This window comes from Lacerta agilis, chromosome 2, assembly GCF_009819535.1.
Source record: "Lacerta agilis isolate rLacAgi1 chromosome 2, rLacAgi1.pri, whole genome shotgun sequence".
Classification (NCBI taxonomy): domain Eukaryota; kingdom Metazoa; phylum Chordata; class Lepidosauria; order Squamata; family Lacertidae; genus Lacerta; species Lacerta agilis.
Window position 1 is genome coordinate 32763809 of NC_046313.1, and position 12976 is coordinate 32776784.

At 46.7% G+C, this 12976-nt stretch overlaps 1 protein-coding gene across 1 annotated transcript in view; it reads left to right on the forward strand.

The window, feature by feature from the left end:
- Positions 1–460: 460 nt before the first annotated feature.
- SPHK1 (sphingosine kinase 1) overlaps positions 461–12976 on the forward strand; it is a 38334-nt gene continuing 25818 nt past the window's right edge. The window contains exon 1 of the mRNA XM_033139409.1: positions 461–1134. Coding sequence (XP_032995300.1) covers positions 690–1134 — 445 coding nt within the window. The 5' untranslated portion in view covers positions 461–689. The remainder of the gene's footprint in view (positions 1135–12976) is intronic.

Genomic DNA, 12976 nt, shown 5'->3' on the forward strand with positions numbered 1-12976 from the left:
TAGGACATGATCACTACCGTTCTCACATGGCCGAGTAAGAAACAGTGGTGCTTGTTACCGTGGGCAGAGCAGAGCTTTCTTATTGGGCAAAGTCGGTGCCTGTCAAATGAAATGAAAAGCGCAGGTGGAAGCAATCCCCATTGCTTGACCGTGGAGTTTGGCCCTTGGATTCCTGTTCCCGGCAAAAAAAAAAAAAAAAAATCGTTTTATCTGCTTTGTAGGACCCGCCCCGCGTCCCTACATAGCGCTAGCTGTTGCCTAGCCTCTTAACCGCGTAGGACTGCACTTGGGTGTCCCGGGACAAAAGAGAAGTGGTAGGGCTTGTTACGGATTAATTCTCACGGGACTGAGTTTTGAGCAAGCACGTGCTAGACCGGTTCCTTGAGGTTCCCGAGCCGCAGCTCGGAAGAGCAAGCTCTTAAAAAAATATGTCCCTGCTTAACAACTTTATTTGATTATTGTGCGTTTGGAGCTTTTATGAATGAACTTGAAGTTGGTGTCGTTCCGCAGAGTCGCCGCCGGGTGGCAGCAGAGAGCAGAGCGCCCGAGCGCCGGTGTGGAAGCCAGCCCTCCGCCGCTCATTGATAAGCCAGGCAGCGAAGCCGCGCCGCCTGCGTTGCGCCCGGGCTCCCGGAGCAGCAGCGCCCTCCGTACGCGCCGGATCGTCCCCTCTCCATGAGGCTGCGGCGATGGAGCGAGGCTTGTCGGACTCCGGGGAGACCTTGCGCAGCAGCGGGCCTCCCCGCGAAGTTGTGCTCTCGGGGATTTTCTCGCTCGCCCCGGTGGCGCCCAAGTCGAGCTGCGCCCTGAGCCTCACCAGCAGCGCGGAGCTGCTCGTCCGCCGGCTGGACACGTCGGAGCCCAGCGGCTCCATCACGTCGCTCAGCCTCTCGGACTGCATCGGCTGCTACGCTTTCCAGAGGAAAGGCGCCCCGGAGCCGGCGGCCGCCTACTTCACCGTCTTCTGCTACCCCTTCAAGAAGGGCTGGTGGGTGTCCGGAGAGTCCCGGCACAGGGTGGCCAAGACTTTCCGCGTCTTGGATTCCCAGGAAGCCGAAGAGAACCGAAGCATCGCCGAGACGTGGGCTCGGAAGATCATGGAGCTGTCCGCGCCGTCCACCGTCAGCCTGCAAGGTGAGTGAGTGCCCCGCCCGGAAAGTAGCGGCTTCTCTACCGCGGGATGGAGGGAGGAGGTGAGCCGGCAAGCGCAGGCTCCGGTTTCACCTGCGCTCCAGGAGGGCGTCGCTGCGCGCTCCCGTGTATGTTTACTCGGAAGCAAGCCCCACTGTGTGTGTAGGAACCTCGACCTTGGTGGTTAGATCCCACCCAGTCAAGGCTGTGGTGGTCACTGTAGGGGGTTGGACTAGATGGCCTTTGAGGTCCCTTCCAGTTGTATGACCTCGAGGAGGAACTCCTCCCACGCCTGGCCCTCAGTTTTCAGTCTGGTGAAATGGGCATAGCAGGGGCTTGCCTTTTCCCTATGTTGTAAATCGCTTTCCAGATTTATCAGTTGTCTATAAAATGGTTAAAAATAAAAACCCAAAACTCTCCTTTACCTTTACCATGTGAGCCACAAATGCCTGAAACAGGCATAGTTCCCTCTGAAAGGGTCATTTCATTTTTGAGAAGCTCCTACTCAGAAAGCAATTATTCATGGGAAAGCATTTATATGTAGGTATTAACAAGTGCAGTCACTATTCTGCTTGTCTTGTGTAACAATCACTCCTATGTGCATTTAGTGGTGGGTGTGTGCACATGCACTTTGGGAAACAGTCACCAATTTATGCCGGCATGTTGTACATGCAGCAAAACGAACATAGGTCTGCAAGTCAGTTTGCAAGCGTAGACTTGCACATTGTAGATTTATTCCTGTGCATAACTTAAATGCTTTTCATACAGGAAATTCGTAACATGTGAAGTGTGCTGTGTAGTGTGGCTTTTTACTTGCTTACTCAGAAGCAAAAAGCTCACAGAATTAAATGGGACTTGAGCTGCAAACCTTAGCACAATTACTGGGGAGTAAACCCCATTAAACTCAGTGGGGTTTATTTCTGTAAACATGCCTAGGATTGCATGTCTACTCGGGAACATTGCTAGGTGCATGGGCACAGGCCTATCACTCAAATCTATATTAAGTTTGCATATGTTGTTGTTGTTGTTGTTCAGTCGTTCAGTCGTGTCCGACTCTTTGTGACCCCGTGGACCGGAGCACGCCTATCCTTCACTGCCTCTCGCAGTTTGGCCAAACTCATGTTAGTAGCTTCGAGAACACTGTCCAACCATCTCATCCTCTGTCGTCCCCTTCTCCTTGTGCCCTCCATCTTTCCCAACATCAGGGTCTTTTCTAGGGAGTCTTCTCTTCTCATGAGGTGGCCAAAGTACTGGAGCCTCAACTTCAGGATCTGTCCTTCTAGTGAGCACTCAGGGCTGATTTCTTTGAGAATGGATAGGTTTGATCTTCTTGCAGTCCATGGGACTCTCAAGAGTCTCCTCCAGCACCATAATTCAAAAGCATCAATTCTTCGGCGATCAGCCTTCTTGATGGTCCAGCTCTCACTTCCGTACATTACTACTGGGAAAACCATAGCTTTAACTATACGGACCTTTGTCGGCAAGGTGATGTCTTTGCTTTTTAAGATGCTGTCTAGGTTTGTCATTGCTTTTCTCCCAAGAAGCAGGCGTCTTCTAATTTCGTGACTGCTGTCACCATCTGCAGTGATCATGGAACCCAAGAAAGTGAAATCTCTCACTGCCTCCATTTCTTCCCCTTTTATTTGCCAGGAGGTGATGGGACCAGTGGCCATGATCTTAGTTTTTTGGATGTTGAGCTTCAGACCATATTTTGCGCTCTCCTCTTTCACCCTCATTAAAAGGTTCTTTAATTCCTCCTCACTTTCTGCCATCAAGGTAGTATCATCAGCATATCTGAGGTTGTTGATATTTTTTCCGGCAATCTTAATTCCGGTTTGGGATTCATCCAGTCCAGCCTTTCGCATGATGAATTCTGCATATAAGTTAAATAAGCAGGGAGACAATATACAGCCTTGTCGTACTCCTTTCCCAATTTTGAACCAATCAGTTGACAGAACTCTATTAGCCTTTGCCCTGCTTCATTTTGAACTCCAAGGCCAAACTTGCCAGTTGTTCCTTTTATCTCTTGACTCCCTACTTTAGCATTCTAATCCCCTATAATGAGAATAACATCCTTCTTTGGTGTCATTTCTATAAGGTGTTGTAAGTCTTCATAGAATTGGTCAATTTCAGTTTCTTCAGCACTGGTAGTTGGTGCATAAATTTGGATTACTGTGATGTTAAAAGGTCTGCCTTGGATTCGTATCGAGATCATTCTATCATTTTTGAAATTGCATCCCAGTACAGCTTTCGCCACTCTTTTGTTGACTATGAGGGCCACTCCATTTCTTTTACGGGATTCCTGCCCACAGTAGTAGATATGATAGTCATTCGAACTGAATTCGCCCATTCCTGTCCATTTTAGTTCACTGATGCCTAGGATGTCAATGTTTATTCTTGCCATCTCATTTTTTACCACATCCAGCTTTCCAAGGTTCATGGTTCTTACATTCCAGGTTCCTATGCAATACTTTTCTTTACAGCATTGGACTTTCCTTTCGCTTCCAGGCATATCCGCAGCTGAGCGTCCTTTCGGCTTTGGCCCAGCCGCTTCATCAGCTCTGGATCTACTTGTACTTGTCCTCCGCTCTTCCCCAGTAGCATGTTGGACGCCTTCCGACCTGAGGGGCTCATCTTCCAGCGTCATATCTTTTATATGCCTGTTGTCTTTGTCCATGGAGTTTTCTTGGCAGGGATACTGGAGTGGGTTGCCAGTTCCTCCTCCAGGTGGATCACGTTTGGTCCAAACTCTTCACTATGACCTGTCCATCTTGACCTGTCCATAGCTTCCCTGAGTAATTCAAGCCCCTTCGCCGCGACAAGGCAGTGATCCATGAAGGGGTTGCATATGTTACTTTATGTGTATACTGTAGATGCCTCTGAGACATAATGACAGTGGTGCCTGGCTGGGTCTCACCAGCACTGCACTTCGCAGTTGAACTTAGCGTAGGGTTACATCAGGGAAGAAGAACCTGTGGTCCTCTGCATGTTGCTGAACTACAACTCCCATCATCCTGACCATTGATCATGCTGGCTGATGGGGGTTGGAGTCTGGCAGCATCTGGAGGGCAACAGGTTAGCCATTCCTATGTTAGAGTTAGATGGGTTAGAAATAAATGTTGGTCTCATTATGAAGGCTCTTTAAAATTCTCTCGCACTCAAATGCTCAGAGGACATACACAGCTTCCCCCTCCAGCTTGTCCTCACTCACTGAATGATCAAACTGATGGGTATGAGAGGGTGATTTGCATCCCTATTAGCAGGCTGAACTCAGTTGAGCAGAGGGGATTACCTTCCAGGGGTGTGTCTACTAAATAATAATTCAAAAAGTAAAAAATTGGCCGCCACCGCCAAAATTAATAGGATCTTGAGGGCCAGAAATATTTGCTTGTTGGATCTGTGTGATCAAACCCCTGAAATGGGGGGTTAGTCACTCCTGCTTTTTTAGAAGCTTAACCCTCAAACCTGCAAACAGAGGATTTACTGTACTGACCTCCAGAGGTGGCACAAAAGGGGTGGGAGTGAGGAGGACTCTCTGACCACTAGCTTGCCCCCTTCACCATTGTTGGGTCCTTGTGGCTACTTGATTATAATTTAATCATCAACTGCAAATTGAAATAGCACCAATTAAAATTACAATTATCTGAAAGTTCATTCCATTAAAAACAACAACACACAACTACAGGTAACTCACAAGTTACACCAATTTAACTTGTGCTCATTCAGCTTTATGCACTTGGCAAAAACTATAAATAAATAAAAAGGGGGTGGGATTTCGGGAAAATGTCTTTGGCATTCACACGTGAACCCAGTGGGTTTTGACTATATGCGATTTTGGCTTTATGCACGATCTGCAGAATGTAACTCCCACAAAAGTGGAAAGTTGTCTATACACTATTATTGCTCTTTTAGAAAACAAACTGGTGGCGCAAAGCTCAGTTCCTCCACCCTCCCCCACAACAGTTTTTCTGATACAGTCACTGTGGAACTAGTCTAGTATTGCTCTGAAACAAATTGTGTGTGGACTGCAGTTGCAGAAGGTGATAACAAAAAGGAAATTTTCTTGTGCTTTTTAAAGAACATAAGTGAATTGCTGGATCAGCCTTAAGCCTATCTGTCTGGTCTCTGGTTTCCAAGAGCAGCCAAGTACATTTTTGAAGTTTCAGCATCTCCCATGGCATTTCTTATTTCTTCTTGCACAATATTTGCACCTGTGTTCCAAATCTAGTTGCACAGATCATTATGGAAAACCAACTGGTTATGTCACCCTGATATTTTTTTTTATCAGCAAAGTTGTCAGCTCAGATAATTTACTTAATTCTCCATATAGCAAAAATTGTGATAAAAGATCTTCAGCTTTCTTGTTTCTAGGCCTCATAAGGGAAAGATAGTTGCATGTATAACCCAAATTAAAGCCCCATATTTTAAAAGCAAAGTCACATAGGGATATTTACCTTCCTGCTAGAAGATATAGAAACTTACAGAAACATGTTGAAAAAGTTGGTGTGAAACACTTCACTGCGTGGGAAAGGAGATGGAAATCTCCTAGTTCATATTGCTAAACATTTGGTGAAAACCACAAGGACAAGTGTGCTGCTGAGTCTCTGTGAAAATGAATGAACTGTGGATGAAAGTGGGAGGACTAAGAGGGTGGGAAGTCTTTATCAGAGACAGGAAAGGGACATATGTGCTATGAGTAGGAGCACTTGGTTCAAATTCTGACCAATACAGTGGAAATCTTAGCAGAAGTGTCCCAGGTAAAGGTAAAGGTAAAGGTAAAGGTAAAGGTAAAGGTACCCCTGACCATTAGGTCCAGTTGCGGACGACTCTGGGGTTGCGGCACTCATCTGGCCGAGGGAGCTGGCGTACAGCTTCCGGGTCCCGGGTCATGTGGCCAGCATGACTAAGCCACTTCTGGCGAACCAGAGCAGCGCACGGAAATGCCGGTTACCTTCCCGCCGGAGCGGTACCTATTTATCTACTTGCACTTGGTACCACTGAGCGAATAGCTAGATGGTCTGCAGCACAGGACTGTGTGTTGCAATCAATGTCTCAAAGAGGCATGTTTCTCAACAGTCAACTCCCAAATCATCAGTTTCTGCCTGTGCAATAGGTTGTGCCGACTCCCAGCTCCAAACCAGTTTGACAAGGCAAGCCTGAGTATCCCGTGCGCCTGTTGACAAGGTGACAGGTGCCTCTTCCAAAGTTGTTGTGACACGCTCCCAAGTGACTGCACAATTCATTTGCACACACACCCTAAGTGATGATTTTTAAAAATCCATGTGAGCACCAAGAGCTGGCTGTGGCTAGATACAGGAGCGTTCAGTTGTGTGCAAAACAACTTCATATTTGTTTATTTAAGAGCTTCATATCAGGTCTCTGCAAGGATCAGAGGTTTTGCAGGTTTTTATATTGTTTTGGAAAGCTCCTTGACCAAGGGAAACAGTGGAATAAGACTATGGTGCCCCATGGGAAGCCAGGCTCTCTTAAGAACTATTGTTACTGTTTCATTCCTAGGTTACTCAAACATTGGTTTGCTTTTTGCTATTTTTCTGCATCATTGTCCAGCCTGTTGAATAATAAAAGTGGGACTTGTTTGGTGATCTGAGTCATCTCAGAAGCCTGTTGAAACATACTTTCCCAGAAATCAGCTGAATTTATTTCCCAAGACCATTATTGCTCTTAAGGTTGTAACAATGGCTATTTTTTGTTGTCAGCTGTCTTGGCAAATCCATTTCTTATAGTATATTCATTACATCTCGCAGTACATTCAATACAATAAAGGACATAGTATTCAGTATAATGCTAGCTCCTTTATTTCCCCCTTTGAAAACTCTGGCTTAGAAAAAAGAACTGGAATACTACATATCACAAAGCTGGCTAAACTTAGCCAGGAGGCAGTTAAAAGCACAGAGCTACCCTGGGCTATTTCCCCGACTACAACAACTTGTCCCTCCATAAACATGTCATTGCTGTTACTCAGTTACGAGACTATTCCAGGGATTGCCAACTTCACCACAGCTTGACTGGGCCTTACCATGTGTCAGTACTTGAATGATGGAAAGAGAGAGAAAGAGAGAAGCATTCTTAGAGAAATCCTCAAGACCAGTTCCAGAACTCCTTCCCAATCATGCTTCCCAGTAGCTGTCTAAAACCAGTTTTTTTGGGTGGAGGGCAGCACAAAAGGTACCGTAAATAAATGCCTGTGCCTTCCCTGCCTCTTCCCCTAATAAAGTGAACCGGCTTAGTCAGTTCTGGCAAGGTGTGGGCTAGGCCCATGTAAAACTGCACTCTGATGCCCACATACAAGCCCCCCCCCGCCTTAACCAAAGCTGCTCTATCCATAGCCCCCGCCCCATGAGCCAGGCTTGAGACTTGATACCAGAGTAAAACAGACTCAGGTTTATCTTGCAGGCCCCCTAAGTGGCCCAGTGTTCTTATAGTTGTACACGGGGACATTTTGCCTTCTCTATAAAACACTGGGTCATTTAGGGGTTATGTGTGGCAGCAGTCATGATGGAAGATGGGTGTATCTTGGATTGCTGATCCTGTTGGCGTTTCTGACAGTTTCTCAGTGAACTTCCTTGCTGAGCGAGCCTTTGAACCAAGGTCTCACCAGTCCTTGTCCAATACCCTAACCACTCTAAGCCATGTTAGTTCTCAAATGATCCCTTCCAGTGTGGTGCCTTCTAAAATCTTTATCTCAGTTGGATTAACTCTGTCTTGGATTTGTGTTGGTTTTCTGTATCTGATGTTGTTTTAAACTGCTTTTAATCTCTCTCTCTCTCTCTCTCTCTCTCTCTCTCTCTCTCTCTCTCACACACACACACACACACACACACACACACACACACACACAGATATTTTGTATATGCAGTTTTAACTATTTTAACACACACCACTATTTTTATATGTTACATTCTAAGTTGCTTCTGCATACCTCATAGGAAGCGATTCACAAATGAAAATATTAACCTCAATACAGTCATACCTCACGTTACGGCCAATGTGGGTTACGTCTTTTCAGGTTGCACTCTGCGCCGAACCCGGAAGTACCGGAATGGGTTACTTCCGGGTTTCAGTGCATGTGTAGAAGCACTAAATCTGTGGGAGCTGCCACATTGCTCAAAGGGCCTCAGTACCATTCAGCTCAGTGGGACATGCCTCCCATTTTAACTGTGCAAAGGATCAAGCAGGGAGAGCCCCCCTTTTGCCCTTAAACAGCTTCCAGGTAGGCAGAAATCCAGCATTTAGCGCAAAGCGCTAAATCACGCTTTGCGCATGTGCAGAAGCGCCAAATTGCATTATGCATGCACGCAGATGCAGCAGCATGGGTTGCAAACGCTGCGGGTTGCGAACGCGCCTCCCGTACAGATCGCATTTGCAACCCAAGCGTCCACTGTAATCGTAATAATAATGATAATCTCATAGCCAGAACTCACATGATCAGAGGTTGGGTCAAAGCCTATGAGGTTGGGTCATTCAACCATCTTCCTAGCTGCATGGAACCTGCTCCTGTAAAAAGCAGCTGCCATTTGGCTTGGGTTACATTTAGCAGGCCCCTTGTTGGCTGTTTCAGAAGAATATAAATGGACTCTTTGTCTGGAGGCAGGAGGGTGCTCTGATAAGATAATCATTCTGTGTAACCTGACTCACAAGCAGGAACATATCCCACCGTTCTGAAAAAAAATTCACGTGGATTGTGTGGACCAGCTCAATCTTTTTCTTAGGCATGCACCTGCAAAGGTGGGAAAAGTTACACGGCTTATTTAAGAAAACACCTGTTTCACAGTCAGTAAGGGAACACTACTTTAGTAAATTGAAAGGTTTTAATCCTGATTGACATTGCAGATCTAGTGGAGACCAGATCCTCACACTGCAAGCTGAATATACTACCCTGTGTGTATGTGTGCACATAAAGCCATACATACTTTTTTAAAGCTCTAATTGTAGGAAATGTTGACTGTCCCCTCTTGAAGCCAAAATAACTCAGTGACTTGTGAATTCTCAGGAGTGAGTCTTTCACTTTAGTTAAATCCTGTGTTGAATATGTTAGTCAGAGATGAATATGTTGGCCAGAGCTCCTATTCATCAGCACAGCTAGTCATCCATGGATCTACCATGTGACATCAGTGCATGCTACAGAGCTAGGCCGGAGGAATTTGGAAACCATGTGACCGCTTTGAGCAGCACGTCTGGCTGGGTCTTCCGTGTGGTGACTCAACACTCCCCCCCCCATCATTAGCGCTAAATGCACAAGAGGTGGGAGCAGCAACACAGTTGGCCTTGGAGAGTGAAAAGCATTCCTCCTATACAATTTCTGTTCTCCCTCTGCGTCCTAGGCAGGAGGGAAAGTAGAGCAATTATACCACACAGCTCCTCTCTCTGTGAGAGATCTCCCGGTGGGGGATGCTAAGAGAGAGTGACACTGGGAGCGATGGCAGCTGACTCTGTGGCCAGAATGTTGCTTTGTAATTCAGTTCGTGAACTGACAGATGAGGAGAAGTGGCGGGGAGAGATAGCCAGAAGACGCTTCTTCTTGGTTTGGTCATTTTGCCTAGAGAGAAATGGAGACCTGGCCTATAAGGAGCTTCCGCCCCAACCCCCCGCTGTTTAGCAGCTTGTCTATCTAAGGCCTCCAGAAACCTTCCTGTCCCAGGCAGATTTAATCTTATCTGTAGGAGCATATGTTCTCCCCTGCCCCACCTGCTCCTCCAAAAGTGGTTTGCGCTTTCTCCTCTGACCAAACTTCTCTGCGTTTTGGTCTGAAACCCTTTTGGGTACTTCTCAAAAACAGGCGAGTGGCTGTGCCAGAATTAATCAGGCCAACAATCCACATAGGTTTGCATTTGTGTAAATGGAATTGGTGTGAAGAGTGTCATCTAGGAGCAGGCAAAGTGTCTCCACTCCCTACTTTAGACATAGCCAGGATTTTTAAAAGATTGATGGACATCCTAGAACTCTGGAGCCCTATGCAGAATGGAGTTCCCTTCTTTTGAAGCCTTCCACTTTCTCTGAAATCTGTAGGTCAGGGACAAAATATCAAGAGCGTCACTGTATTTTGTAATTTGCTACACCATCTCTTGCTCTTGGCATGGGATCACAGAGTGCACTTCAATAAAACAGCCACAGGTACCATTGAGCATGGTGGTCACACCCATGTCAACAAAGGCGATGGCTGAACAAGTGTCTTGTTTTACTTTTCCAACATCTGTTGGCATACTTTGTTCTAGGTATTTTACAGAACTCCCAACTGAGGTCAGACATGCCTTTCGCTACTGAACTTTCAGCACCTATTCAAGACACTTACTGTATTTTAATTCCAGCGGCATTTTAATTGATGTTTGATTTTATTAGTTTCAACTGATTTTGTTATTTTTGTCTTGGATCTTTGTAAACTGCTTAGAAACTAATGTAGGTCAGCGGTATATAAATTGTTTTTTTTTTTTAAAAAAAAAAACAAAATAATGTATTTATTTATCCTACATTTATATCTCAACTTTCCTGTCATGGCACCTAGGGCAGGATGCAGGTTGTTCCCAGATCTGCTAGCCCACAGGACGGTGGTGGCCTCATGTGCCCTCAGACCAGACCCTGGGACATGTACAAGAAAGTGTGATCAGAGCCGGTGGCGGCAAACACAGATGGCCTGTATAAGCTGTCAGGCATATCTAAATGCACTGACTGCATGTCCTACTCTGTGGTGTAGCCAAGCAGGCAAAGTCCAGCTTAGGTAGGCATGGTTTAGGCAGGAAACAAGGCAAGGCTCAGGCAGTACTCTGGGGGACACAGAGCTCTGATGTTGCTACAAGATCAGGGCCGGCTTACCTATAGGTGCTAGGGGTGCAGGGCACCTGGGCACCAGGCTCTCAGGGGCGCCAGGCCGAGAGTCCAGGGGCAGGATTTGGAGTCTGGGGATTGAAGAGCCAAGCCAGCCGACAACCGCTGCCAAGTGTAGCAGAGCCCGTCGGAGCACCACAGGCTTTTCTGTTGTGGGTGCTGAGGGAGCCGTATGGCTCTGCCCTCCTGCGCGCCTGGGATTGGTGGGCCATCGAGAGGCCCGCCCAGTGCACGCATGCTGCTCACACGAGGTGTCCAGCATCCCTCCGAAGCCTCTGTGGGGGTTGCTCTCCTCCCGCAGTGGCATGGGAGAGAGTTGTGCGCCCGCCACCCATATGGCTGGATTGTGCACAGCTTCCCTCCCAAGCCTCTGCAGGGATTGCTCTCCTCCCTCCACCCGCAGCGGCATGGGAGAGAGTTGCGTGCCCCCCAAATGAGCTCAACAGCTCTGAGCTGCCCCCTAAACAACTTTGGCCTGCCCCCCCCAATTGGGGGCGCTGGGCAGTTTTTTTGCACCCTGGTGCTGCATATGCTAAAGACAGCCCAAGATGCGGCTTTATCCAGGTTGCCCTGGGTCTTTTGCAGTGGAGTTCTTTGAGTCAGAGGATGGCAGTGCCACTTACTTTTTGGGGTGGGGGTTGAGACCAGCCCTGCAGGTTCATCTGATAGCAGGGTGGCTCTGGGCCCCCTTCCCGCTTCCCAGTCAGATTCGTCACCTGCATCACCCAACGAAGAGGAATCTGACTCCTGGTCCCTGAGAGTGCCTTACAGAACATACGGTAGCTCCTGAAAAGTGCAGACACATTGCATCGTACCCTCTCACATCCTTCATTATTACTGGGGGGGGGGAACCCTTTATTGAAAAGATAAACCAACCTTCTTATGAAAACTTTGGAACAGAAGTGTTCCATCATGTGTCTTCCTGGCCCTGGTCCCAGCTCTCTAATCTTCCAAGATGTTCTTAAAATTGCTTCGAAGCAAAGAACAAAGGATGAAAGGAAATTGGGCAGTTCTACAGAAGTTGGTGTTACTGGCAAGCTGGGCAGCGGCGACAGGGGAAGGCAGGCCATCTTAACCTCAGAGCACAAAGAACAGGTCAACGCATAGTTTCTGTTCGCCGTAGATCAGATGGTGCAAGGTTATTTAGCACGAGAACACAGATTTGGATACTTGTAGATGTGTGACAGCCATGGCAGCCAGCCTATAGTAGCTTGACAGAATGCAGTGCCATCATTCAAATAAACTTGCATGGGGACAAAGCCACCGGAACTCTTCATGGTGTCCTCACAGGTCACTTCTAGTTTATTCCTAGACCTGGCCAAAGGTAGAATGGGTGACAAACAGGTCATGGTTATTTCCTGCTAGCCTTAAAGTACGTATGTCTTGGCTTATAGGCTTGCTTTTATGAGTTGTGCCACTTGTAAGCCAACATGATTGTGCCACATGCATTTTAATTCAAACTGGGTAGCTTGCAAAGGCACATGTTTGTTTACACTTTAATTCCATATTCTCTTCTTTCAGAGTTTTATCCAATATGGCTTTGGCTTACTGCATATATCTTTGAACTGCTAATTTAAGATTCATTGAGATGTGCCAGTTATTAATTAATGCTTGGTTGCAGTGATTAAAAATAAAATTAAAAAGGCTAAAATTACTGCCTCTGAAGAGGCACTTTCAGCACCCACTTGGCCTTGTGCTGGGGTGTGTGTTGTGTAAAATTGATTCCCGAGGCTAAAAGGCAAGTGTTCACTTCTTTAAAGGAGCCCTCCTCCCAGTTACAGCCAAATACTGCCATTGGTAAGAATCTTCCTTTACTGAATTTCAAATACTTTCCTCTCTATCGTCTTGCAGATGAATCCCTCCCAATTTATTTAGCAATGTCCCCCAGAACTTGATGCTTTCATTCAAATGTGGACCAGGTTTAGCTGGTCCCTTAGGTTAAAAAAACAAACAAACAAAAAACCCCAAGTCATCAGAGGGTGATACCTTAATTGTTGTTGTTGTT